This window comes from Ahaetulla prasina, chromosome 1, assembly GCF_028640845.1.
Source record: "Ahaetulla prasina isolate Xishuangbanna chromosome 1, ASM2864084v1, whole genome shotgun sequence".
NCBI lineage: Eukaryota > Metazoa > Chordata > Lepidosauria > Squamata > Colubridae > Ahaetulla > Ahaetulla prasina.
In genome coordinates this window covers 3,390,478-3,413,123 of record NC_080539.1, presented here as the reverse complement: position 1 = coordinate 3,413,123, position 22,646 = coordinate 3,390,478, and the positions used below count along the sequence as shown (strand labels likewise).

Sequence of the window (22,646 nt, the reverse complement as noted above, 5' to 3'; positions counted from 1 at the left end):
AAGCATGCTGGCTGGGGATTCTGGAGTGGAAGTCACCTCTTAAAGCATGCTGGCTGGATTCTGGGAGTGGAAGTCCACCTCTTAAAGCATGCAGGCTGGGGATTCTGGAGTGGAAGTCCTCCTCTTAAAGCATGCTGGCTGGGGGATTCTGGGAGTGGAAGTCCACCCCTCTTAAAGCAGGCTGGCAGAATTCTGGGAGTGGAAGCCACCCCTCTTAAAGCATGCTGGCTGGGGGATTCTGGGAGTGGAAGTCCACCCCTCTTAAAGCATGCTGGCTGGGGATTCTGGGAGTGGAAGTCACCTCTTAAAGCATGCTGGCTGGGGATTCTGGGGTGGAAGTCCACCCTCTTAAAGCATGCTGGCTGGGGATTCTGGAGTGGAAGTCCACCCTCTTAAAGCATGCTGGCTGGGGATTCTGGGAGTGGAAGTCCACCCCTCTTAAAGCATGCTGGCTGGGGGATTCTGGGAGTGGAAGTCCACCCCTCTTAAAGCATGCTGGCTGGGGGATTCTGGGAGTGGAAGTCCACCCCTCTTAAAGCAGGCTGGCAGGGGAATTCTGGGAGTGGAAGCCCACCCCTCTTAAAGCATGCTGGCTGGGGGATTCTGGGAGTGGAAGTCCACCCCTCTTAAAGCATGCTGGCTGGGGGATTCTGGGAGTGGAAGTCCACCCCTCTTAAAGCATGCTGGCTGGGGGATTCTGGGAGTGGAAGTCCACCCCTCTTAAAGCATGCTGGCTGGGGGATTCTGGGAGTGGAAGTCCACCCCTCTTAAAGCATGCTGGTTAGGGGATTGTGGGAGATGAAGTCCAAGTGGCCAAGCTTGGGAAACCCTTGAGCTGATAACTCAGCTAAGGGCCAGAGGATGCTGGAAAGCAGGAGGGAAAAAAGACCCTGAAAATAAATAGAAACTGGAAGACATTCAACAAATCATTGTTAAATTTGGAAAAGAATAAAAAAGCCGGAAGAGAACCCACAACGGGGCCGAATCGAGCCTCTGCAAGGCTTGGCAAAGATCAAGCGGTTTGCCAACCTGGACTGTAAATTGTAAAACCCTCCTGCTCCTCCGCGTTGAAGCTTCCTTCCTGCCTCTTTGCCAAAACCGTCGGGAGAGACGAGAACCGCTCGAATCTCAGGCCGTGGGGCAGAGGGCCAGGCTAGCTATTCCCCCTCTGAGCTCTGCCAAGCGCGCCAACTGCCCCCCCGCCAATCCACTTTATCCAAAAGCAGAAAGCAAGAACTGCCCCCATTTCATCCCCCTGGCATGGCTCGGGCAGAGGAAAAGTTAGCTTGGCCAACAACCAATACGTTGCTTTGAAGAAACAAGAGCTGGAATGATCTGATTTTTTTTTTTTTATTAAAAAAAGGAGGCAAGGAAAATAAAATTGACACTTGCGTAATTCTGTGTAGGAGATGTGATTGTGTGTGCAGTTAGACCTCGACTTACGACCACAATTGAGCCCAACATTTCTGTTGCTAAACGAGACAGTTGTTGAGTGAGATTGTTTGCCCTGTTTTATGACCTTTTTTTGGCATAGTTGTTAAGTGAATCAATGCGGTTTTTAAGTTAGAAGCACACCTTCCTTATTTTCTCCCCAAACAACAACCCTGTGAGGTGGGTTGGGCAGCCAGCCAGCTTTTATGCCTAAGGCGGGACTAGAACTCACCGTCTCCTGGTGATTGGCCCAAAGTCACCCAGCCAGCTTTTATGCCTAAGGCAGGACTAGAACTCACCGTCTCCTGGTGATTGGCCCAAAGTCACCCAGCCAGCTTTTATGCCTAAGGCGGGACTAGAACTCACTGTTGCCTTGTTTCTAGCCTAGCGCCTTAACCACTTGACCGAACTGACTCTCATATACAGCTCCCTACTTGCTCAGCTAACATGGGTCGTGTTGGCTTGGCAGGGGATGATGGGAACTCCAGCCTCAACAACCTAGGGAAAAATACCTGAGCGATTATGGGGTCAACCTCTAGCAAGGCCCAATGCTCTCAATGCTCTCCCCTCCCCCTCTTAACTTCACCCCTTACTTTCTCCTCCCGGCGGGAATAAAACCATGCGGAGAACTTACCAAACTGGGTTTGATCCCAACGCTTTCCGCCGCTTGGAACGCCAGGAGGAGGTTTTTTTTCTGGGGGAAAAGAAGAAAACATGAATAGGAGAAGAAACATAAAAGAGTTTTAAAGTCTTTTAAAACAGCCTTCCTCCTCCCCTTTTGGGGCACCAGGGACCGGTTCCGTGCCAAGAGGATTTTTTGTGGACTGGAGGGGGACGTGGTTTCGTATCCCGCAGATGGAGCTTCTTCAATTGTTTGTGTGGCCCGGTTCCTGCCCACGTCCCACTGGGGTTGGGGACCCCGGTTTTAAAATACAAGAAAAGAGAAGAGAAGAGAAGAGAAGAGAAGAGAAGAGAAGAGAAGAGAAGAAAAGAAAAGAAAAGAAAAGAAAAGAAAAGAAAAGAAAAGAAAGGAAAGGAAGCAATATGGAAGGACGGCCTATTTTCTCGTCAGCCCGACCAATTGCTCGCTCCAAACCTCACTCGGAAACTCTGAATTCTCTCAAACTTTTCAGGAGTTTGGCTGGTGGCGATGCCGAAAAAAATACGGGATCTCCTCCATTGGGGGAAGGACAGATGTGAAATGCTCCCGGTTCAGACCGGATCACCCGATCTGGTAGTGATGGCGGCGGGTAGTTTGGAGAACCAGTAGCAAAAATCCCTGCCCCACCTGAGCCGCACGATCATCAGAGGTGCTTTTTTTTACTTTTAAAAGCATTTTTTCTTCGGCTGAAAAAATGCTTTTAAAAGTAACCAAAAAAAAAAAAAAGTCTCTGATGATCACGCAGCTCAGGTGGGGTCGCCAGAACCCTTCAAAAGCATGTTTTCTACAAGCTCTTCGGCTGAAGAGGTTGTAGAAAAAATGCTTTTAAAAGTAAAAAAAAAAAAGTTGCCAATTTGGCTGAGATGGCGAAGATATCAGCCTTTTTGAAAGACAATACGCAAGAAAGATACTTAAAGGAACGGGAAAAATGGATTGACTATATTCAAAGTAGATATCAGACTAAGAGTTATCAGACTGTTTTTGAATGATTACGATGTATTATTTTTGATTGTTTTCGGGGGAAGTTAGGAATTGATGATTGTAGGGGTATAATTAAGTTGGGACGAAATTTTTTTAGCATATGTTTGTTTTATTTTTAACTATACCTTGTGCTCGTTCTGGGATGTCGGGGGGGGGGGGAGGGAGGTTGTGAAGGGAGGGGGGAGGGGGGGAAATTTTCTATAAAACTTTTTGAATAATAATAATAATAAAAGTTGGCCACGCCCACCCTGTCACATTACCCCACAAGCCACGCCCACAGAACGGGTAGTAACAAATTTTACATTTCACCCGAGGGAGGGGTGTCCAGTCAGGTGAATTAAGCCCCCCACCCTCAAGGGCTGGTTGAATCACCCACCCTTGAAATATACAATCCTCGACTTAACGACCGCAATCGAGCCCAAAAATTTCTGTTGCTAAGTAAGACCGTTAAGTGAGTTTTGTTTCACCTTCCTTGCTAGCGTTGTTGAGTGAATCGCTGCTGGTTGTTAAGTGAACTGGGCTTGCCCGTGGACTTTGCTTGTCGGAAGGTCGCCCAAGGGGATCGCGTGACCCCCCCTGGGACGCTGCGGCCGTCATTATTATGAACTGGTTGCCATAGCGCCTGAATTTCGACCATGTGACCGCGGAGATGCCGCATTGGTCATTTAGTGTGAAAAGCGGTCATAAATCACTTTTTTTCAGAGCCGTTGTACATTTATTTCATTCAGAAGCAGTTCATTTACTGACCGTGAATGAACGTCACTGAAAAAAAGTGACTTACGACCATTGTTTCATACTTACGACCGCTGCAGCAGCATCTCCCATGGCCCTGTGATCAAAATTCAGAGCTGACTCACATTTATGACGGTCGCAGTGTCCCGGGTTCACGTGATCCCTCTTTTGCGACCTTCTGACAAGCCAAGTCCACGGGCAAGCCAAGTTCGCTTAACAACCATGTTACTTACTTAACAACTGCTGTGATTCACTTAATAACCGTGGCGAGAAACGTTGCAAAACGGGGAAAAATTAACTTAAAATCTGTCCCACTTAGCGATGTAAATTTGGGGCTCAAATTGGTCGTAATTCGAGGACCCCCTATAGGACAGAAAACGTGGGCTTCCCTCGTCTTGTTTCTCCTTGGACTGAATTACAGGGAGTTCTCGACATCCGTTTAGCGACGGTTCAAAGTCACGACGGCGCTGGAAAACCATGGCTTGTGTCCTCACACTTACAACCTTTGCCAAGACCAAAATTCAGGCACTCGGCATGTATTTACGACGGTCGTAGCGAGGAAGCCAGATTCCCTTCACAAGGGCAGCAAAAAAGGTCACAAAATGGTATGTGACTCACTTAAGGACCCCATTGTTTAAGGATGGACGTTCCCATCCCAACTGTGGTCGTAAGTCGAGGACTACCGGGAGATTTACCGGGAAAGAGAAGGTTAAAAAGAAAAAAACGGGACTTTTGCACGTCTCTCTCGTCTCTTCGGTGTCCCCTGAGACGAGCATTCAAAAATCTCCTTTTAAAATAATCCCAAAAATTAGATAAACGTTCCTTCAGGATAAATATTCAGCAGAACCACAAGACAAAAACATCGGAAACTCTTTTGAATTTCCCGGAGAAAATCCATCGATCAACGCAACAGCTTCCTTGGCTCGAACGGCAATTATATCCTCCTATTTTTAAAAATCCACTGTTCGGTTTTCCTTCGGTTTTCCTTTCCAGCCCTGAAGGCAGCTTTATATATATATATATATATGTTTTTTTTAAATAAAAAAACAACAACTTGTCTGCATCTATTATCACTCAAGTTTATTAATGGATTTGGGGTGGGGGGGAATTTATTTATACCATTCTTATCTTGCTTTCCTCTCTGGAGATTCAGAGCAGCTGGCGAGAAAGACACGGCTGTAAATTTGCCAGTTAAAATAGCCACTTTGATAAAAGACCCTCACAGATCACAGAAAATATAATATTATTTTTTTGCTGGGGAACATAAATTAAAATCCAGCAAAATCGCCCATTTGCAGATGTTTGTCTTCTGAGCTAATTCTTTTTTATTTCCTAATTTAATTGTTGATCACTCAGAGATCTGGGCTGATCTGACTTACAAACATTCATTTAATGTCTGTTCGTTACTATGGCATTGAAAAAAAAGGTTGCATGACGATCGGTCCTCGCACCTATGACCATTGCAAGCATGCCCATGGTCACATGATCAAAATTTGGGGCTTGGCAACCGACTCGTTTTTATGACGGCTGCAGCGTCTCCATCTGCGACCTTCTGACATGAAAAATTCAATGGGGAAGCCGGATTCACTTAAGGACCGCATGATTCACTTAACAACCATCGTGATTTGTTTAAAAACCAGGGCCGGAAGGTCGTAAAATTAGGCAAGATCTCACATAACAACCCCACCCTGCTTAGCGACAGAAATGATAATCCCAATTGTGGTCGTGAAATCGAGGACTATAGGTGATCAGTACAATTGATAGCTGGACTGGCTTAGGACGATGAGATGTAGTCCTCGACTTACGATGGCAGCTGAGCCCAAAATTTATCTTGCCAAGTGAGACAGTTGTTAAGTGAAATTTTTCCCGTTTTACGACCTTTCTTGCCACCGTTGTTCAGTGAATCACGGCAAGTTGTTCAATGAATCACACGGTTGTTATGTGAATCCGGCTTCCCCATCGACTTTGCTCTTCGGAAGATCGCAAAAATGGATCGTGTGACCCCGGGACGCTGCGACCATCATAAAGATGAGTCAGTTGTCAAGCATCTGGAATTTAAGAACAGAGCAGAATAGAGCTGAAAAGGGACCTTGGAGGTCTTCTAGTCCACCCCCAACCCCCAGCTGAAGCAGGAGAACCTATCTACCATTTCAATTTTGATCTCGGGACCCACTGAGGAAGCTACAACGGTCGTAACTTTTTTCCAGTGCTGTTGTAACTCTGAATGGTCACTAAAAGAACTGTCCTAAATCGAGGACTATCTGTTGCTTGTACATTTTTTTTTGTTTTTTGTGGAGGAGTGCTATTTGGGGGAAAAGCGACAGAACAATTTGGGGAAGTGATGTGAGAAAAGGAAGAAGAAAAGAGAACTCAAATCCCTTGAGATCAACCCGAAATAGCCTTGGCTAAAGGAAGCAAGCGGAGCAAAAATAAATGAAAAATAAAATTTATTTGAGAATATAACTTACTGGAAAAAAAAGGAAGCAGGCTTTGCACAGTAGAAACTGTGGCCTTTATTCTTTTGAAAGATCCAGCAGACACCCTGGTAAGTCCTCGGCTTAAAACAGGTCATTTAGTGACAGTTCATAAACTTGTTTATTTCGTATGGCTGGACTAGCCTGATTTTTATCTTTATTGGATGGGTTTTTAAAATTTTGTGATTTTATGGGGGAGTATGTTTTTTAACATTTGGGCATTTAAATTAGTTTTTTAAGGGATGTTTTTAATTATTGTGTGTATTTGTATTTTATTTATTTATTTATTTATTTATTATTCATATTTGTATACCGCCCTATCTCCCGAAGGACTCAGGGCGGTTCACAGGCAAATAAAACATTTATATACACCTTAAAATAACCATTAAAAAACTTATTCTAATGCCAAATTTTAAAATATAGATATAAATATTAAAACCAATTTAAAACCCCTATAAATTTAAAATCTAAGCCAGTCCTGCACAGATGAATAAATGTGTCTTGAGCTCGCGACGGAAGGTTCAGAGGTCCGGAAGTTGATTTTATCTGCCTGTTCACCGCCCTGAGTCCTTCGGGAGAAGGGCGGTATACAAATTAAAATATTATTATTATTATTATTATTATTATTATTATTATTATTATTATTATTATTATTATTATTAAGTTAGAACATCACTGAAAAAAGTGACTTATGACCATTTTTCATGCTTACGACCGCTGCAGCATCTCCATAAATGCTTGGCCACTGACTCCTATTTATGACAGTCACAGCGTTCCAGGGGTCACGCGATCCCCTTTTGCGACCTTCAAACCAGCCAAGCCGATGGGGAAGACCGATTCACTTAATGACCATGTGACTAACTTAACGACGGCATGGGTTCAATTAACAACCGCGGCAAGGAAGTTCATCAAACGGATCAAAATTCCCATTAAAACCCGTCGTTTAGCGAAACGGAGAGAAACTCACTCGGCGAATGTTTCACTTAGCAAGAAAAATTTAGGGCTCAATTGTAGTCGTAAGTTGAGGACTAGCTAAAATATTCCTTTTCCTACAGGAAAGACATTTATTATTATTTATTTGCTGATTTATTGATCTGCTGATGAGCTGGCTTTGGATTGCTTGTGTTCATTATTAATAAACCACCCAGGGCAGTGGTTTAGACCGGTTCGGGCGAACCGGTAGTTGCGACCTGCGGATGCCTTTCCTGTTGCCAGCGCGGAGTTTTTTTTCAGCAGATATATTCTCATTGCGCCCAGACAGAGAACTATCTGCCTCTACCTAGGATTGAACTCACATCCTCACATCAGGAGATTGTGAGGCGAGAGCTCCAACTCTAGGCCACCGCACCACTCAGGCCCCTGCACCAATTCTGGGAATGCTGTGATGGTCGTAAGTGTGAGGAGTGATCTTAAGTCACTTTTTCAGGGTCGCTGTAACTTTGAATGGTCACTACATGATCGGTGTACAGTAAGTACAGTATTTGCCTCCTGTTCTTCTGCACAGTTGCAGTCCCTTTGCCCTCCACTAGGGGCATTCTCCGGGAGCTCTCCGCTGTGCGCAGCCCCTGGTGGAGCAGGCAGGAACTTACTCACCTTGTCTTGGCTGTTGAGCTCTTGATAAGGGATGTGAGCCGGCAGGTAGGTGTGTAAGAGGGCGCAGAAAGCCAGGCCGTCACTCCAACTGCTGCTGAAGTTGGTGATGTCGATATTCTGCAAATGCAAACGAGAGGAGAGGAATGATGCGCTGATGATGTTACCTAGTTGGGTGATGAAACGTCTTCAAGAAAACCAGGTTTCGGAGAGCACCAAGGAGCCTTCCTTCCTTCTCATTCTCATCACTTTCCTTCGTTCGTTCGTTTATTCCTTCCTTTCTTCTTCCTTCCCTCTCTTCTCATTCTCATTACCTTCCTTCCTTCTCACCCTTCCACCCTCCCTCTCTTCCTTCCTTCCTCTCTTCTCATTCTCATTACCTTCCTTCCTTCTCACCCTTCCACCCTCCCTCTCTTCCTTCCTTCCCTCCCTCTCTCTTTCCACATCTTCCTTCCTTCCCCTTACTTCTTCCACCCTCCCTCCCTTCTCATTCTCATCACTTCCTCCGTCTCTCCCTCGCTTCCTTTCCTCCCTCCCACTCCAGACCTTCCTTTCTTCCTTCCTTCTTCCCCTTCCTTCCTTCCTTCCTTCTGACACTTTCATCCTCCCTCCCTCTCTACTTTCCTTCCCTTCGTCTTTCCAAACTTTTTTTCCTTCCTGTTGCTTCTGTCTTCCTTCCTTCCTTCCTTCCTTCCTTCCTTCCTTCCTTCCTTCCTTCCTTCTTTCTTTCTTTCTTTCTTTCTTTCTTTCTTTCTTTCTTTGTTTCCTCCTTCCCTCCCTCCCTCCCTCCCTCTCATTTTAACTTCTGTCAACTTTGCTTTGTTCATCCACTGCTTTTATCAACACACACAAAATAATTTAAGTATATATAATATATATATATAAATCAACAGGATTGGAAGGGACCTTGAAGGCCTTCTAGTCCAACCCCCTGCCCAGGCAGGAAACCCTACACCATTTCAGACAGATGGTTATCCAACATTTTCTTAAAAATTTCCAGTGTTGGAGCATTCACAACTTCTGCAGGCAAGTCGTTCCACTTATTAATTGTTCTAACTGTAAAAAATGAAGACTAAAGTTTGAATAAACCTATTATCTAAAACCTAGATAATAATCAGCTTTAGGCCAAAACGAGAGAATATTTGATAAGAGAAAAAAAACAACACAGACCGAAACTTTTATTTATACCAGTAGCTCTTGACGTTACAAGCGTAACTGAGCCCAGAATTATGGTTGTTAAGTCATGCTTGGTTGTTAAATGGGTCTTGATGTGACCCCACCTCATTTTATATCCTTTGTTACGATTGTTAAGCGAACACCGGGTCTGTCATTAAGTGAGCCCATTGTGTGTTATGGGCTTTTTTTTAAACAAAAACCGGAAGGAATTGTACAGGTAGTCCTCGGTTTATGATGGGTTACTTAATGACTTTTCAAAGTTATGACAGACCCCATCCTCCAAAAAAAAAAAAGGCTACTTACGACCCAGTTCTTAACTTCCGACACTCGCACATATACTCCATAGTTACATGACCGTATTTTGGGTGCCTGACAATTCGATCACCTTTATGACAGAATGAAGTATTTTGTGGTCACGGGACTGTAATTTATGACTTTTTTTGGCCAATTTCTGTTTTTTTTTGACTAGCTTCTGGCAAAAAACCCCACAAAACAATAAGAATACATGGATTTGCTTAACGACCGTGTGTTTGCTGAACTGCTAGCACAAAAAAAAGTAGTAAAACCAGATTTGGCCCTCTCTCAATGTCTGACCGTCATGTCTTAGGACGGCAATTTTGAGCTCTATTGTGGTCGTAAGTCGAGGACTACCTGCCATGTGTGAGGATTTGACAACGGGGGCTTCCCAAAGCTGGATAAACAACCCCGAATTGAGCAAAAGTGGTTTTTCTGTTGTTATTCACGCGCAACGGTGACGCTTAAATAAGGGTTTGTCTGATAAGCGGGAAAAAAAGAGTTTCTGATAAGCAGATTCTGGGGAATAAAGGAGGGAAAATACAGGGGAAAACAAATGATTCACAACGTAATTAACAAAACAAATTATTCAACCAAGTCACATGTAACTGATAGGTTTTTTTTTCCTTTTCTTGAGCAGGAGGGTTGGATTAGAACCGGGGTCTCCAACCTTGGCAACTTTACTATTTTACAACTTTACTATGGCACTACTATTAATCTTCTCATCGTTCCCATCACCAATCTCTTTCCACTTATGACTGTATGACTGTAACTTTGTTGCTGGCAATCCTTATGATTTATATTGATATATTGATCATCAATTGTGTTGTAAATGTTGTACCTTGATGAACATATCTTTTCTTTTATGTACACTGAGAGCAGATGCACCAAGACAAATTCCTTGTGTGTCCAATCACACTTGGCCAATAAAAAATTCTATTCTATTCTATTCTATTCTATTCTATTCTATTCTATTCTATTCTATTCTATTCTATTCTATTCTATTCTATTCTATTCTATTCTATTCTATTCTAATTGGTATTCTATTCTATTCTATTCTGAACAGATCTTTTCTTTTATGTACACTGAGAGCATATGCACCAAGACAAATTCCTTGTGTGTCCAATCACACTTGGCCAATAAATTCTATTCTAAATTCTATTCTAAATTCTAGTCTAAATTCTATTCTATTCTATTCTATTCTATTCTATTCTATTCTGAACGGATCTTTTCTTTTATGTACACTGAGAGCATATGCACCAAGACAAATTCCTTGTGTGTCCAATCACACTTGGCCAATAAATTCTATTCTAAATTCTAGTCTAAATTCTAGTCTAAATTCTAGTCTAAATTCTAGTCTAAATTCTATTCTATTCTATTCTATTCTATTCTATTCTATTCTATTCTATTCTATTCTATTCTATTCTATTCTGAACGGATCTTTTCTTTTATGTACACAGAGAGCATATGCACCAAGAAAAATTCCTTGTGTGTCCAATCACACTTGGCCAATAAATTCTATTCTAAATTCTATTCTAAATTCTATTCTATTCTATTCTATTCTATTCTATTCTATTCTATTCTATTCTATTCTATTCTATTCTATTCTGAACGGATCTTTTCTTTTATGTACACTGAGAGCATATGCACCAAGACAAATTCCTTGTGTGTCCAATCACACTTGGCCAATAAAAATTCTATCTTCTATCTATCTATTTAAGACTTGTGGACTTCAACTCCCAGCTTTGCTGGCTGAGGAATTCTGGGAGTTGAAGTCCACAAGTCTTAAAGTTGCCAAGGTTGGAGACCCCTGGTCTAGAAGACCTCTAAGGACCCATCTGACTCTGTTGTTCTGTACAGGTAGTCCTCGACTTACAATCTTTCATTTAGTGGCTGTTTAAAGTTGCAATGACCCTTGGAAAAAAAAACTTAGGACAGTTTCTCACAATTTATGACCCTTGCATCATAAAATCACATGACCAAAATTCAGACTCGTATTTATGACGGTCACAACATCCTGGGGTAGGGGGTCACTTGATCTGCTTTTGCGACCTTTTGACGACGGGGAAGCTGGATTCACTGAACAACTGGGTTACTAAGAGAAAACTACTGCGCTGATTCGTTTAACGACCGTGGCAAGAGAGATCGTAAAACGGGGCAAGATTCACTTAACGACTTAAGCGACGGAAAGGGGCTCAATTGTGGCCATAAGGTGAGGATCCCCTGAATTTATTCCACTGATTTAAATGTTGGGTTTTTTTCAGCTAAGGGTAAAACCTGGTTTTCGTGCTATTATTTCATTATCTTTTATATTTATCTATTATTCATTTAACGATTTATCTATGGTCAATCCTTTAGGTTGCAAAACGGAGCGCTGCTTCCTTAACGACCGTTGTTACTTAAACCCTGCAGCGATTCACTTAACGACCCTGTGGCAAGCAGGATGGTTAAAGGGGACAAAAAGTTGTGAAATTATTGTCTCGTTTAGCCATGGAAATTTGGGAGGGTTATTTTGGTCGTAAGTCGAGGGCCGCTTGTAATTCTGTCATCCCTGCAGACCCTCGCACTAAGGTGTGGGGGGGGGGCGCTGTTTAATGCTGAATTCCCAGCCTGGAACAAAAGCCTTATATACCGGAGGACCCTCCCCAGCATTATTGTTGAACTAGACTTTGTTTCGGGCTGCAAAACAACACAATCGATCAACCCACAATTAAAATGCATCAAGATGAAATAAACTGAGCTTTTGTGTTCCAATCCTCGATCGATGCCATCCCTTCCGGGCAAAATTAAGATGGGATGCAGACCTCAAAGAGGTCCACGGATTCGGGGGCACGGCACCCAGAGTGTGTGTGTGTGTGTGTTTATACAACGGCTGTGATGCCTCCAGCCTCTCCTTTTAAATTGTCGGCAGCCTTAATTTGATTTGAGAGCTTGGCTGAGATTGGATTAGTTTGCTTTGGCACTTTCTCCAAATCCAGAGAAGAACAAAGAGTCACACAGTACGCAAACTGCCAACTCGGTGTGTGCGTTCATTTGTGTGTGTGTGTGTAAGACCAGACTTCCTGCACACAGCACTGCATCGACGGGGACGAAATGGTGTGCGTGGAGGGCCTCATGTCACATTCTGGGTCCTCAAATTACAACTGCTCATTTAGTGACCATATTAAGTTACAAAGAAGTGTTTTGGACGATTTTTCACACTTATGACCGTGGCGGCATCCCCGCCGCCGCGTGATCAAAATTCAGACGCTTGGCAATTGACTCATATTTATGAGAGTTAAAGTGTCCCACTTTTGCGACCTTCTGACCCGCAAAGTCAATCGCGAAGCCAGATTCACTTAACAACCGTGTTACTGACTTAATGCCTGCAGGGATTCACTTCCAACTGTGAAATGAAAGGCCGTAAAATGGGGCAAAATGGACTTAACTCACGTAGCAGCAGAAAGTCTGCACTCCCTTGTGGTCGTAAATCGAGGACTAGCTGTAGGATGAAAGCAAAATGCCCATTTCTGAGCCCAATTTAGAACTCACCACGAGCATCGTTATTAATTTAATTTAATAGATAGCCACCCATTTTGCCAGCCAAGGAAGACTTTGTGTTGCTTGGAATGTAATAAAAACAGAAATGTTATGGCAATAATTAAAACTGCAAGAATTAAATAATACTGATGCCATTTGTAAGGCCTGAGTGGTTTGATTGGATCGGATTGGCAATGCCCTTGAGTTACAATTAAATCAAGTCACTCTGATTTAAAGCAGGCTGGCTGGGGGATTCTGGGAGTGGAAGTCCACCCCTCTTAAAGCAGGCTGGCTGGGGGATTCTGGGAGTGGAAGTCCACCCCTCTTAAAGCAGGCTGGCTGGGGGATTCTGGGAATGGAAGTCCACCCCTCTTAAAGCAGGCTGGCTGGGGGATTCTGGGAGAGGAAGTCCTCCCCTCTTAAAGCAGGCTGGCTGGGGGATTCTGGGAGTGGAAGTCCTCCCCTCTTAAAGCAGGCTGGCTGGGGGATTCTGGAAGTCCACCCCTCTTAAAGCAGGCTGGCTGGGGAATTCTGGGAGTGGAAGTCCTCCCCTCTTAAAGCAGGCTGGCTGGGGAATTCTGGGAGCGGAAGTCCACCCCTCTTAAAGCAGGCTGGCTGGGGGATTCTGGGAGCGGAAGTCCACCCCTCTTAAAGCAGGCTGGCTGGGGGATTCTGGGAGTGGAAGTCCTCCCCTCTTAAAGCAAGCTGGCTGGGGAATTCTGGGAGTGGAAGTCCACCCCTCTTAAAGCAAGCTGGCTGGGGAATTCTGGGAGTGGGAGTCCTCCCCTCTTAAAGCAGGCTGGCTGGGGGATTCTGGGAGTGGAAGTCCATCTCTCTTAAAGCAGGCTGGCTGGGGGATTCTGGGAGTTGGAGTCCACCCCTCTTAAAGCAGGCTGGCCGGGGGATTCTGGGAGTGGAAGTCCTCCCCTCTTAAAGCAGGCTGGCTGGGGGATTCTGGGAGTGGAAGTCCTCCCCTCTTAAAGCAAGCTGGCTGGGGAATTCTGGGAGTGGAAGTCCACCCCTCTTAAAGCAAGCTGGCTGGGGAATTCTGGGAGTGGGAGTCCTCCCCTCTTAAAGCAGGCTGGCTGGGGGATTCTGGGAGTGGAAGTCCATCTCTCTTAAAGCAGGCTGGCTGGGGGATTCTGGGAGTTGGAGTCCACCCCTCTTAAAGCAGGCTGGCCGGGGAATTCTGAGAGTGGAAGCCCACCCCTCTCCAAGTGGCCAAGGCTAAGAAAGACTGGTGTCTTTGGGCCTTGTTTACAAAGTCTTTTGTCCAAGATGCTCCAGGACAAAAGTCAACAGGAGAAGAAACTTGGCCAAGGCGGAAGCCGCAGGGATGCGTCCCACTTGGCCAAGGGTCCCGCACAATGCAAGGAGGACCTTCGGTGGCCTCCTCCAGCCTCGCATCCTGTCCGCCCCACGTCCAGAAGGCCCTTGAGGAAGGGGAAGACGTGAAAACCCCACCGAAGGACGGGACCTCGCCCACGTCAGCAGCGACCTTGAAAGCTGGAGATCTGAGGAACATCTCGGAGAATTATGGGACACACCGGAAATTCAGGAAGAAAAGGATCAGTAGACAAAAGCCGGAGAGGGGGCAGTGGTCAAAGGCTGGTGGCGCAGAAGTCCTCCCAGGCCAGCATCCTGTTTCCCACAGGGGCCAGCTGGCAAGGTCCAGCTAGCACTGAAGCCGATTGGGAAGACTGGGGCTTTGCAATGTCGTTGTGATTAGCAACGGCGACTCAGGTTCCCGGAGGGACAGCCAAGGGTTCAGAGACCCCTCGGGCCCATAGTTTTCATTCCAGCAGAGAGAGAAAAAAAAAAAGCAGAAACAAAAGATAGAGTAGAATAGAACTGGGAGGGACCTTAGAGGTCTTGTAGTCCTACCCAGGGGTGAAATGCAAATTTTTTTACTACCAGTTCTGTGGGCGTGGCTGGGTGGGCGTGGTGTGGCTTGGTGGGCGTGGCAGGGGATAGATACTGCAAAATCTCCCTTCCCTCCCCACTCCTGGGGGAAGGATACTGCAAAATCCCCATTCCCACCCCACTCCTGGGGGAAGGATACTGCAAAATCCCCATTCCCTCCCCACTCCTGGGGGAAGGATACTGCAAAATCCCCATTCCCTCCCCACTCCTGGGGGAAGGATACTGCAAAATCCCCATTCCCTCCCCACTCCTGGGGGAAGGATACTGCAAAATCTCCCTTCCCTCCTCACTCCTGGGGGAAGGATACTGCAAAATCTCCCTTCCATCCCCACTCCTGGGGGAAGGATACTGTAAAATCTCCATTCCCACTCCATTCTAGGGCCAGCCAGAGGTGGTATTTTCCGGTTTTACAAACTACTCAAAATTTCCGCTAACGGTTCTCCAGAACCTGTCAGAACCTGCTTGATTTCACCCCTGGTCCAACCCGCTGCTCATGCAGGAGACCCCCATACTATTTCAGACAGGTTTTTTCTTAAAAGCCTCCAGCACCCACAACTTCTGGAGGCAAGGCGTTCCGAATTTAATTGTCCCCATTATTATGAAGTTTCTCCTTAGTTCCAGGTTGCGTCTCTCCTTGATCAGTTTCCACCCATTGCTTCTTCTCCTGCCTTCAGGGGCTTTGGAGAATAGCTTGACCCCCTCCTTCTTTGGGGCAGCCCCTCAAATATTGGAACCACTGGTCTCATATCCCACCTAGTCCTTCTTTTCTCTAGAGCAGGGGTCTCCAACCTAGGCAACTTTAAGACTTGTGGACTTCAACTCCCAGAATCCCCCAGCCAGCAAAGCAGGGGTCTCCAACCTTGGCAACTTTAAGACTTGGGGACTTCAACTCCCAGAATCCCCCAGCCAGCAAAGCAGGGGTCTCCAACCTTGGCAACTTTAAGACTTGGGGACTTCAACTCCCAGAATCCCTCAGCCAGCAAAGCAGGGGTCTCCAACCTTGGCAACTTTAAGACTTGTGGACTTCAACTCCCAGAATCCCTCAGCCAGCAAAGCAGGGGTCTCTAACCTTGGCAACTTTAAGACTTGGGGACTTCAACTCCCAGAATCCCCCAGCCAGCAAAGCAGGGGTCTCCAACCTTGGCAACTTTAAGACTTGGGGACTTCAACTCCCAGAATCCCCCAGCCAGCAAAGCAGGGGTCTCCAACCTTGGCAACTTTAAGACTTGGGACTTCAACTCCCAGAATCCCCAGCCAGCAAAGCAGGGGCCTCCAACCTTCGCAACTTTAAGACTTGTGGACTTCAACTCCCAGAATCCCTCAGCCAGCAAAGCAGGGGGTCTCCAACCTTGGCAACTTTAAGACTTGGGGACTTCAACTCCCAGAATCCCCCAGCCAGCAAAGCAGGGGTCTCCAACCTTGGCAACTTTAAGACTTGGGGACTTCAACTCCCAGAATCCCCCAGCCAGCAAAGCAGGGGTCTCCAACCTTGGCAACTTTAAGACTTGGGGACTTCAACTCCCAGAATCCCTCAGCCAGCAAAGCAGGGGTCTCCAACCTTGGCAACTTTAAGACTGGTGGATTTCAACTCCCAGAATCCCCCAGCCAGCAAAGCAGGGGTCTCCAACCTTGGCAACTTTAAGACTTGGGGACTTCAACTCCCAGAATCCCCCAGCCAGCAAAGCAGGGGTCTCCAACCTTGGCAACTTTAAGACTTGGGGACTTCAACTCCCAGAGTCCCCAGATCTTAAAGTTGCCAAGGTTGGAGACCCCTGCTCTAGACTGGCCAAACCCAAATCCTGCAACCGTCCTTCATGTGTTTTAGTCTCCAAGCCTTCACCTTAGTTGCTCTTCTTTGCACATTTTTTTCCCCAAAGTCTCAACATCTTTTTTGTAATGTGGCGACCAAACCTGGACGCAGGATTCCAGGTGTGGCCTTGCTAAGGGCTTAATAAAAGCGGTGTTAATACTTCCCCTGATTTTGATTCTATGCCTCTGTTTATGCAGCCAAGGATTGTAACAAAGGTGCTTTTTTTCCCAAGAGGCAACTTGACATTCTTGTTTTTTTTCTTTTGAAGACGTTTCCCTTCTCATCCAAGAAGCTTCTTCAGCTCTGACCGGATGGTGGGGAATGGAAGGATTGATACTCCTTGCAGACAGCCGGTCATTTGCAACTTTTTAGAGGCTCCTTGAGGCCACTTGGAGGTTTGTCTGTGTCCTCAGGGTCACCCGAGTGGTGCTTCTCTCTTCTTTAGTCTGCAATTATTTCCTCTGCAAATCCTTTCCTACCTCTAAAAAGGATGCAAATGACCAGCTGTCTGCAAGGAATATAAATCCTTCCGTTCCTCACCATCCAGTCAAGAGTTGAAGAAGCTTCTTGGATGAGAAGTGAAACGTCTTCAAAGAAAAAAACAAACAAACCAGAAAGTCCAGTTGCCTCCTGAAAAAGCAGCTTGCAGGACAACCATGACCTGGATGACTGAGAATCGCTGCCAATTTTTAGCCAAGGATTGTGTTCACTTTTTTGGCTGCTGCCGCACACGGCTGGCTCAGGTTTAAATGATCATCTACTAGGACTCCAAGCTCCATAGAACAGAATAGAATATTTAGACTAGAACGCCATCACTCTGCTAAACAAATAATTCCATCAACACTGTCAAGCTATTTACTAAATCTGCACTACTATTTATCTTCTCATCGTTCCCATCACCGATCTCCTTCCACTTATGACTGTAACTTTGTTGCTCGCAATCCTTATGATTTATATTGATATTGATTATTTCCTGATTGCTTATTTGTACCCTATGACTATCATTAAGTGTTGTTTGTACCTTGATGTAGGTATCTTTTATGTACACTGAGAGCAGATGCACCAAGACAAATTCCTTGTGTGTCCAATTACACTTGGCCAATAAAAAATTCTATTCTATTCTATTCTATTCTATTCTATTCTATTCTATTCTATTCTATTCTATTCTATTCTATTCTATTCTATTCTATTCTATTCTATTCTATTCTATTCTATTCTATTTTATTCTATTCTATTCTAAAATTCTATTCTATTCTATTCCATTCCATTCCATTCTAAAATTCTATTCTATTCTATTCTATAATTCTATTCTATTCTATTCTATTCTGAATGTATCTTTTCTTTTATATACACTGAGAGCATATGCACCAAGACAAATTCCTTGTGTGTCCAATCACACTTGGCCAATAAAAAATTCTATTCTATTCTATTCTATTCTATTCTATTCTATTCTATAATTCTATTCTATTCTATTCTATTCTATTCTATTCTATTTATTCTAAAATTCTCTTCTCTTCTCTTCTCTTCTCTTCTCTTCTCTTCTCTTCTCTTCTCTTCTCTTCTGAATATATCTTTTCTTTCATGTACACTGAGAGCATATGCACCAAGACAAATTCCTTGGGTATCCAATCACACTTGGTCAATAAAAAATTCTATTCTAACTCCAACCTCCATCTCACCGTTACTGTTTTTTGAGCCAGGTTTCGCCTACTCCGTATGCGTAGCTTTGGTTTTTCCTGCCCAGCTGTAAAACCTTGCTTTTCTCCGTTTTTGTCCTTTTTCTGAATTTTAGTAACAAGCCAGATTCTCCTGGGCATGTCGTGCAAACGGCTGCGAGAGAAAGATTTTAGCTAAGGGAGCAATTCTGTTTTTCTGCATGACAGATTGCCCTCGACTTACGGCCAAGGGACTTATGTAATTCACTTTTTAAAAGCGTCACTGTAACTTTTGAGTGGTCTCTAAACACGTGTTGTAAGTCGAGGACAATCCATTTAGAAAAATCTATCCCTGTTTTCGGTATTAACTTATAATAATCCAGGCGCCCAATGTCGTAATGAGATGGATGAGGATAATTAAAGCGTTGAACGTGGTTTTTCAAATATTTGAGCCGTGTTCAGCTGCCGGGAGCCCAGACGTGTAACGATAATCACAAACATGATGGAGAGAAAAAGAAATTGAGAAAAGAACAGCGGTAATTTAGCGTTAATTGGCCCGGGTCAGATAGATGTCTCCTCTGAGTTAATTTCTTAAGGCTAGGCTAATTTTTAATAGGATTTTCGTTCTAAGCACCACATTCTGCAGTTGTGCTAGGACTACAAGACCCACGTGCCTGGGCCCCGGTTTTGCTAAGACTATAAGACCCACGTGCCAGGGCCCCAGTTGTGCTAAGTCTACAAGACCCAGGTGCCTGGGCCCCAGTTGTGCTAGGACTACAAGACCCAGGTGCCTGGGCCCCAGTTGTGCTAAGACTACAAGACCCAGGTGCCTGGGCCCCAGTTGTGCTAAGACTACAAGACCCAGATGCCTGGGCTCCAGTTGTGCTAAAGCTACAAGACCCAGGTGCCTGGGCCCCAGTTGTGCTAAGACTACAAGACGCAGATGCCTGGGCCCCAGTTGTGCTAAGACTTCAAGATCCAGGTGCCTGGGCCCCAGTTGTGCTAGGACTACAAGACCCAGATGCCTGGGCCCCAGTTGTGCTAAAGCTACAAGACCCAGGTGCCTGGGCCCCAGTTGTGCTAAGACTACAAGACCCAGATGCCTGGGCCCCAGTTGTGCTAAAGCTACAAGACCCAGGTGCCTGGGCCCCAGTTGTGCTAAGACTACAAGACCCAGGTGCCTGGGCCCCAGTTGTGCTAGGACTACAAGACTCAGGTACCTGGGCCCCAGTTGTGCTAAGACTACAAGACTCAGATGCCTGGGCCCCAATTGTGCTAGGACTACAAGACCCAGATGCCTGGGCCCCAGTTGTGCTAAGACTTCAAGATCCAGGTGCCTGGGCCCCAGTTGTGCTAAGACTACAAGACCCAGGTGCCTGGGCCCCAATTGTGCTAGGACTACAAGACCCAGGTGCCTAGGCCCCAGTTGTGCTAGGACTACAAGACCCAGGTGCCTGGGCCCCAGTTGTGCTAGGACTACAAGTCCCAGGTGCCTGGGCCCCAGTTGTGCTAGGACTACAAGACCCAGGTGCCTGGGCCCCAGTTGTGCTAGGACTACAAGACCCAGATGCCTGGGCCCCAGTTGTGCTAAAGCTACAAGACCCAGGTGCCTGGGCCCCAGTTGTGCTAAAGCTACAAGACCCAGGTGCCTGGGCCCCAGTTGTGCTAAGACTACAAGTCCCAGGTGCCTGGGCCCCAGTTGTGCTAGGACTACAAGACTCAGGTACCTGGGCCCCAGTTGTGCTAAGACTACAAGACTCAGATGCCTGGGCCCCAATTGTGCTAGGACTACAAGACCCAGATGCCTGGGCCCCAGTTGTGCTAAGACTTCAAGATCCAGGTGCCTGGGCCCCAGTTGTGCTAAGACTACAAGACCCAGGTGCCTGGGCCCCAATTGTGCTAGGACTACAAGACCCAGGTGCCTGGGCCCCAGTTGTGCTAAGACTTCAAGACCCAGGTGCCTGGGCCCCAGTTGTGCTAGGACTACAAGACCCAGATGCCTGGGCCACCCAAAATGTTTGCCCCAGAAGCTAAACGTTCAGACCAAACATCAAATTTTGATGGAAAACTCAGATCAAAGTTTAAATGTTAACATATGTAAACATCCATATTTGCAATTTTTAGTACATTAGATTTTTAGTGGAGGAAGTCCTCGACTTGCAACAGTTCACTTAATGACCGTTCAGAATTACAGCGGCACTGAAAACCGGGACTTAGGACCGGTGCTCACACTTACGACGGTTGCAGCATCTCTGTGTCATGTGATCACAATCTGGATGCTTGGCAATCGACTCATACTTACAACGGTCGCAGCGTTTCCTGGGGCCACGCGATCCCCATTTGTGACCTTCCAACAAGCAAATTCAAGGGGGAAGCCAGATTCGCTTTAACACCAGCAGTGATTCACTTAACAACTGTGGTAACAAAGGTCGTAAAAGGGGGCAAAGCTCCCTTAAGAACTGTCTTGCATAGCAAGGGGAATTTGGGGCTCCACTGTCGTCGTAAGTCAAGGACTACCTGTGGCAAGAGAATGGGGACTCATGTACGGTATGGTTTTTCAAACCTGGGGCAACAATCGGTTCACTCCTTGGGGTTTGGGGTGGGTGGGTGGGTGGGATTGTTTCTTTCTGAAAGAAAATATTTCGGTCTCCGAGCAGGAAAATCAGATTTTTGATGGGTTTCTCAAAGGGGCGACGAGGATGGTCAGAAAAATGAAAAACGATCAAAAAATGATCATTTTTTTGTCGTGTCTGGCGTGGCGACGCCGTGCTAAATTATTCTCCGGCAGCTGAAAAATGACACGGCCAGTCGCTCTTGGTCAGAGAAATCCTGACGAAGAATTATATCCTTGGTTGTTGTGGTCCGCCAGCAGCCTGCGGAGCTGGCAACGGAGTCAGAGAGCGATGAGGCTGAGGAAGAACATGGGCCAGTCCTGGAGGCTGGGGAAGGCCCAGATGAGGGCTCTGCGTCGGAGGCAGAGGTGGGGCCAGGACCATCGGGGAGTGAGGTGTGGACTCTGGAGCCTCCAGAGGCTGCAGTAGTGAGGCAGAGGAACAGGAGGAGCCTGTTCCTAATGCACGCATGAGAAGAGCTGGCAGAAGCCAAGAGCAGCTCAAGCAGAGAGGACGACTCAGGAGTAATTTGCCACCCAGAATCGTTTCGTTACACAATGGGTAGCAAATAACTGAATGGATGGATGGATGGATGGATGGATGAAAGAAAAAGAAAGAAAGAAAGAGAGACAGAAAGAAAGAAAGAAGGGAAAAAAGAAAAAGAAAGAAAGAAAGAGTGGGAGGGCTTAAAAATTAAAGTACAGGTAGTTAGTTCTCACCTAAGGAAGCAAAGAAGGAAGGAAGGGAGGAAGGAAGGGAGGGAGGGAGGGAGGGAGGAAGCAAAGAAGGAAGGAAGGAAGGGAGGAAGGAAGGAAGGGAGGGAGGAAGGGAGGGAGAAAGGGAGGAGGGAGGAGGAGGAGGAGGAAGGAGGAGGAAGCAAAGAAGGAAGGAGGGAGGAGGAAGGAGGAAGGAGGAAGGGAGGAGGAGGAGGAAGGGAAGAAGGAGGAGGAGGAAGGAAGCAAGAAGGAAGGAGGAGGGAGGAAGGAGGAAGGAGGAAGGAGGGAGGAGGAGGAAGGAGGAGGGAGGAGGAAGGAAGGGAGGGAGGGTGGGAGGAAGGAAGGAAGGGAGGAAGGAAGGACGGAATGGAAATGAGAAGAAGGAAGGAAGGAAGGGAGTGTTGGTGCAGTGGTTAGAGTGCCATATTGCAGGCTGACTCTGCCCACTGCCAGCAGTTCGATCCTGACCGGCTCAAGGTCGACTCAGCCTTCCATCCTTCCGAGGCGGGTAAAAGGAGGACCCAGATTGTTGGGGGTCAAGAGGCTGATTCTGTAAACCGCTTAGAGAGGGCTGTGAAAGCCCCGTGAAGCGGTATATAAGTCTAACTGCTACTGCTATCTTTAGACGGGCTGAGAATCATCTTTTCCGGGTTAGGAAGCCCTCCCTTCTGTCCCCAAATTCCCACCCCTCCCAAAGGATGTTTTGGGGGGCTCCTTGGCGGAACGGAATTTCTGCATTTCCACCCATCCCCAAAAAGTCCTGGTTGCGCGCGCCCCCCCCCCCCCCGAAACCATGTCAGGGACACAAAGACCTTTGCTTTGAGGATAACACAGTCCGGAAGAGCAACGTGCAAAAAAACCCATAAAGGCCTCCAGGAAACCAGGCCAAAAATCACAAAGGCCCCTTTTTCTGTTAAAAGAGCATTCGGCGGAAATACTTTGGCGGGCCGAAAATAAAAATGAACAGGAACCAAACACGCTTGGCTCTCCTTTGATCCAAGAGGGTGTGTGAAAGGTTTATTTTAATTTCTTGGTGGGGGGTGGGAGAGGAAAATGTGCCTTGAAATCATTT

The 22,646-nt window shown here is 46.1% G+C and overlaps 1 protein-coding gene across 2 annotated transcripts in view; it reads right to left on the bottom strand.

Annotated features, from left to right (window-relative positions):
- SPECC1 (sperm antigen with calponin homology and coiled-coil domains 1) overlaps nt 1–22,646 on the bottom strand; it is a 162,040-nt gene that overhangs the window by 6,843 nt on the left and 132,551 nt on the right. For both annotated transcript variants that reach the window (XM_058163994.1, XM_058163996.1), the window contains 2 exons: nt 7,873–7,989; nt 2,066–2,125 (listed from right to left, as the gene is read on the bottom strand). In XM_058163994.1, the coding sequence (XP_058019977.1) occupies nt 2,066–2,125; nt 7,873–7,989 (177 nt within the window). The remainder of the gene's footprint in view (nt 1–2,065; nt 2,126–7,872; nt 7,990–22,646) is intronic.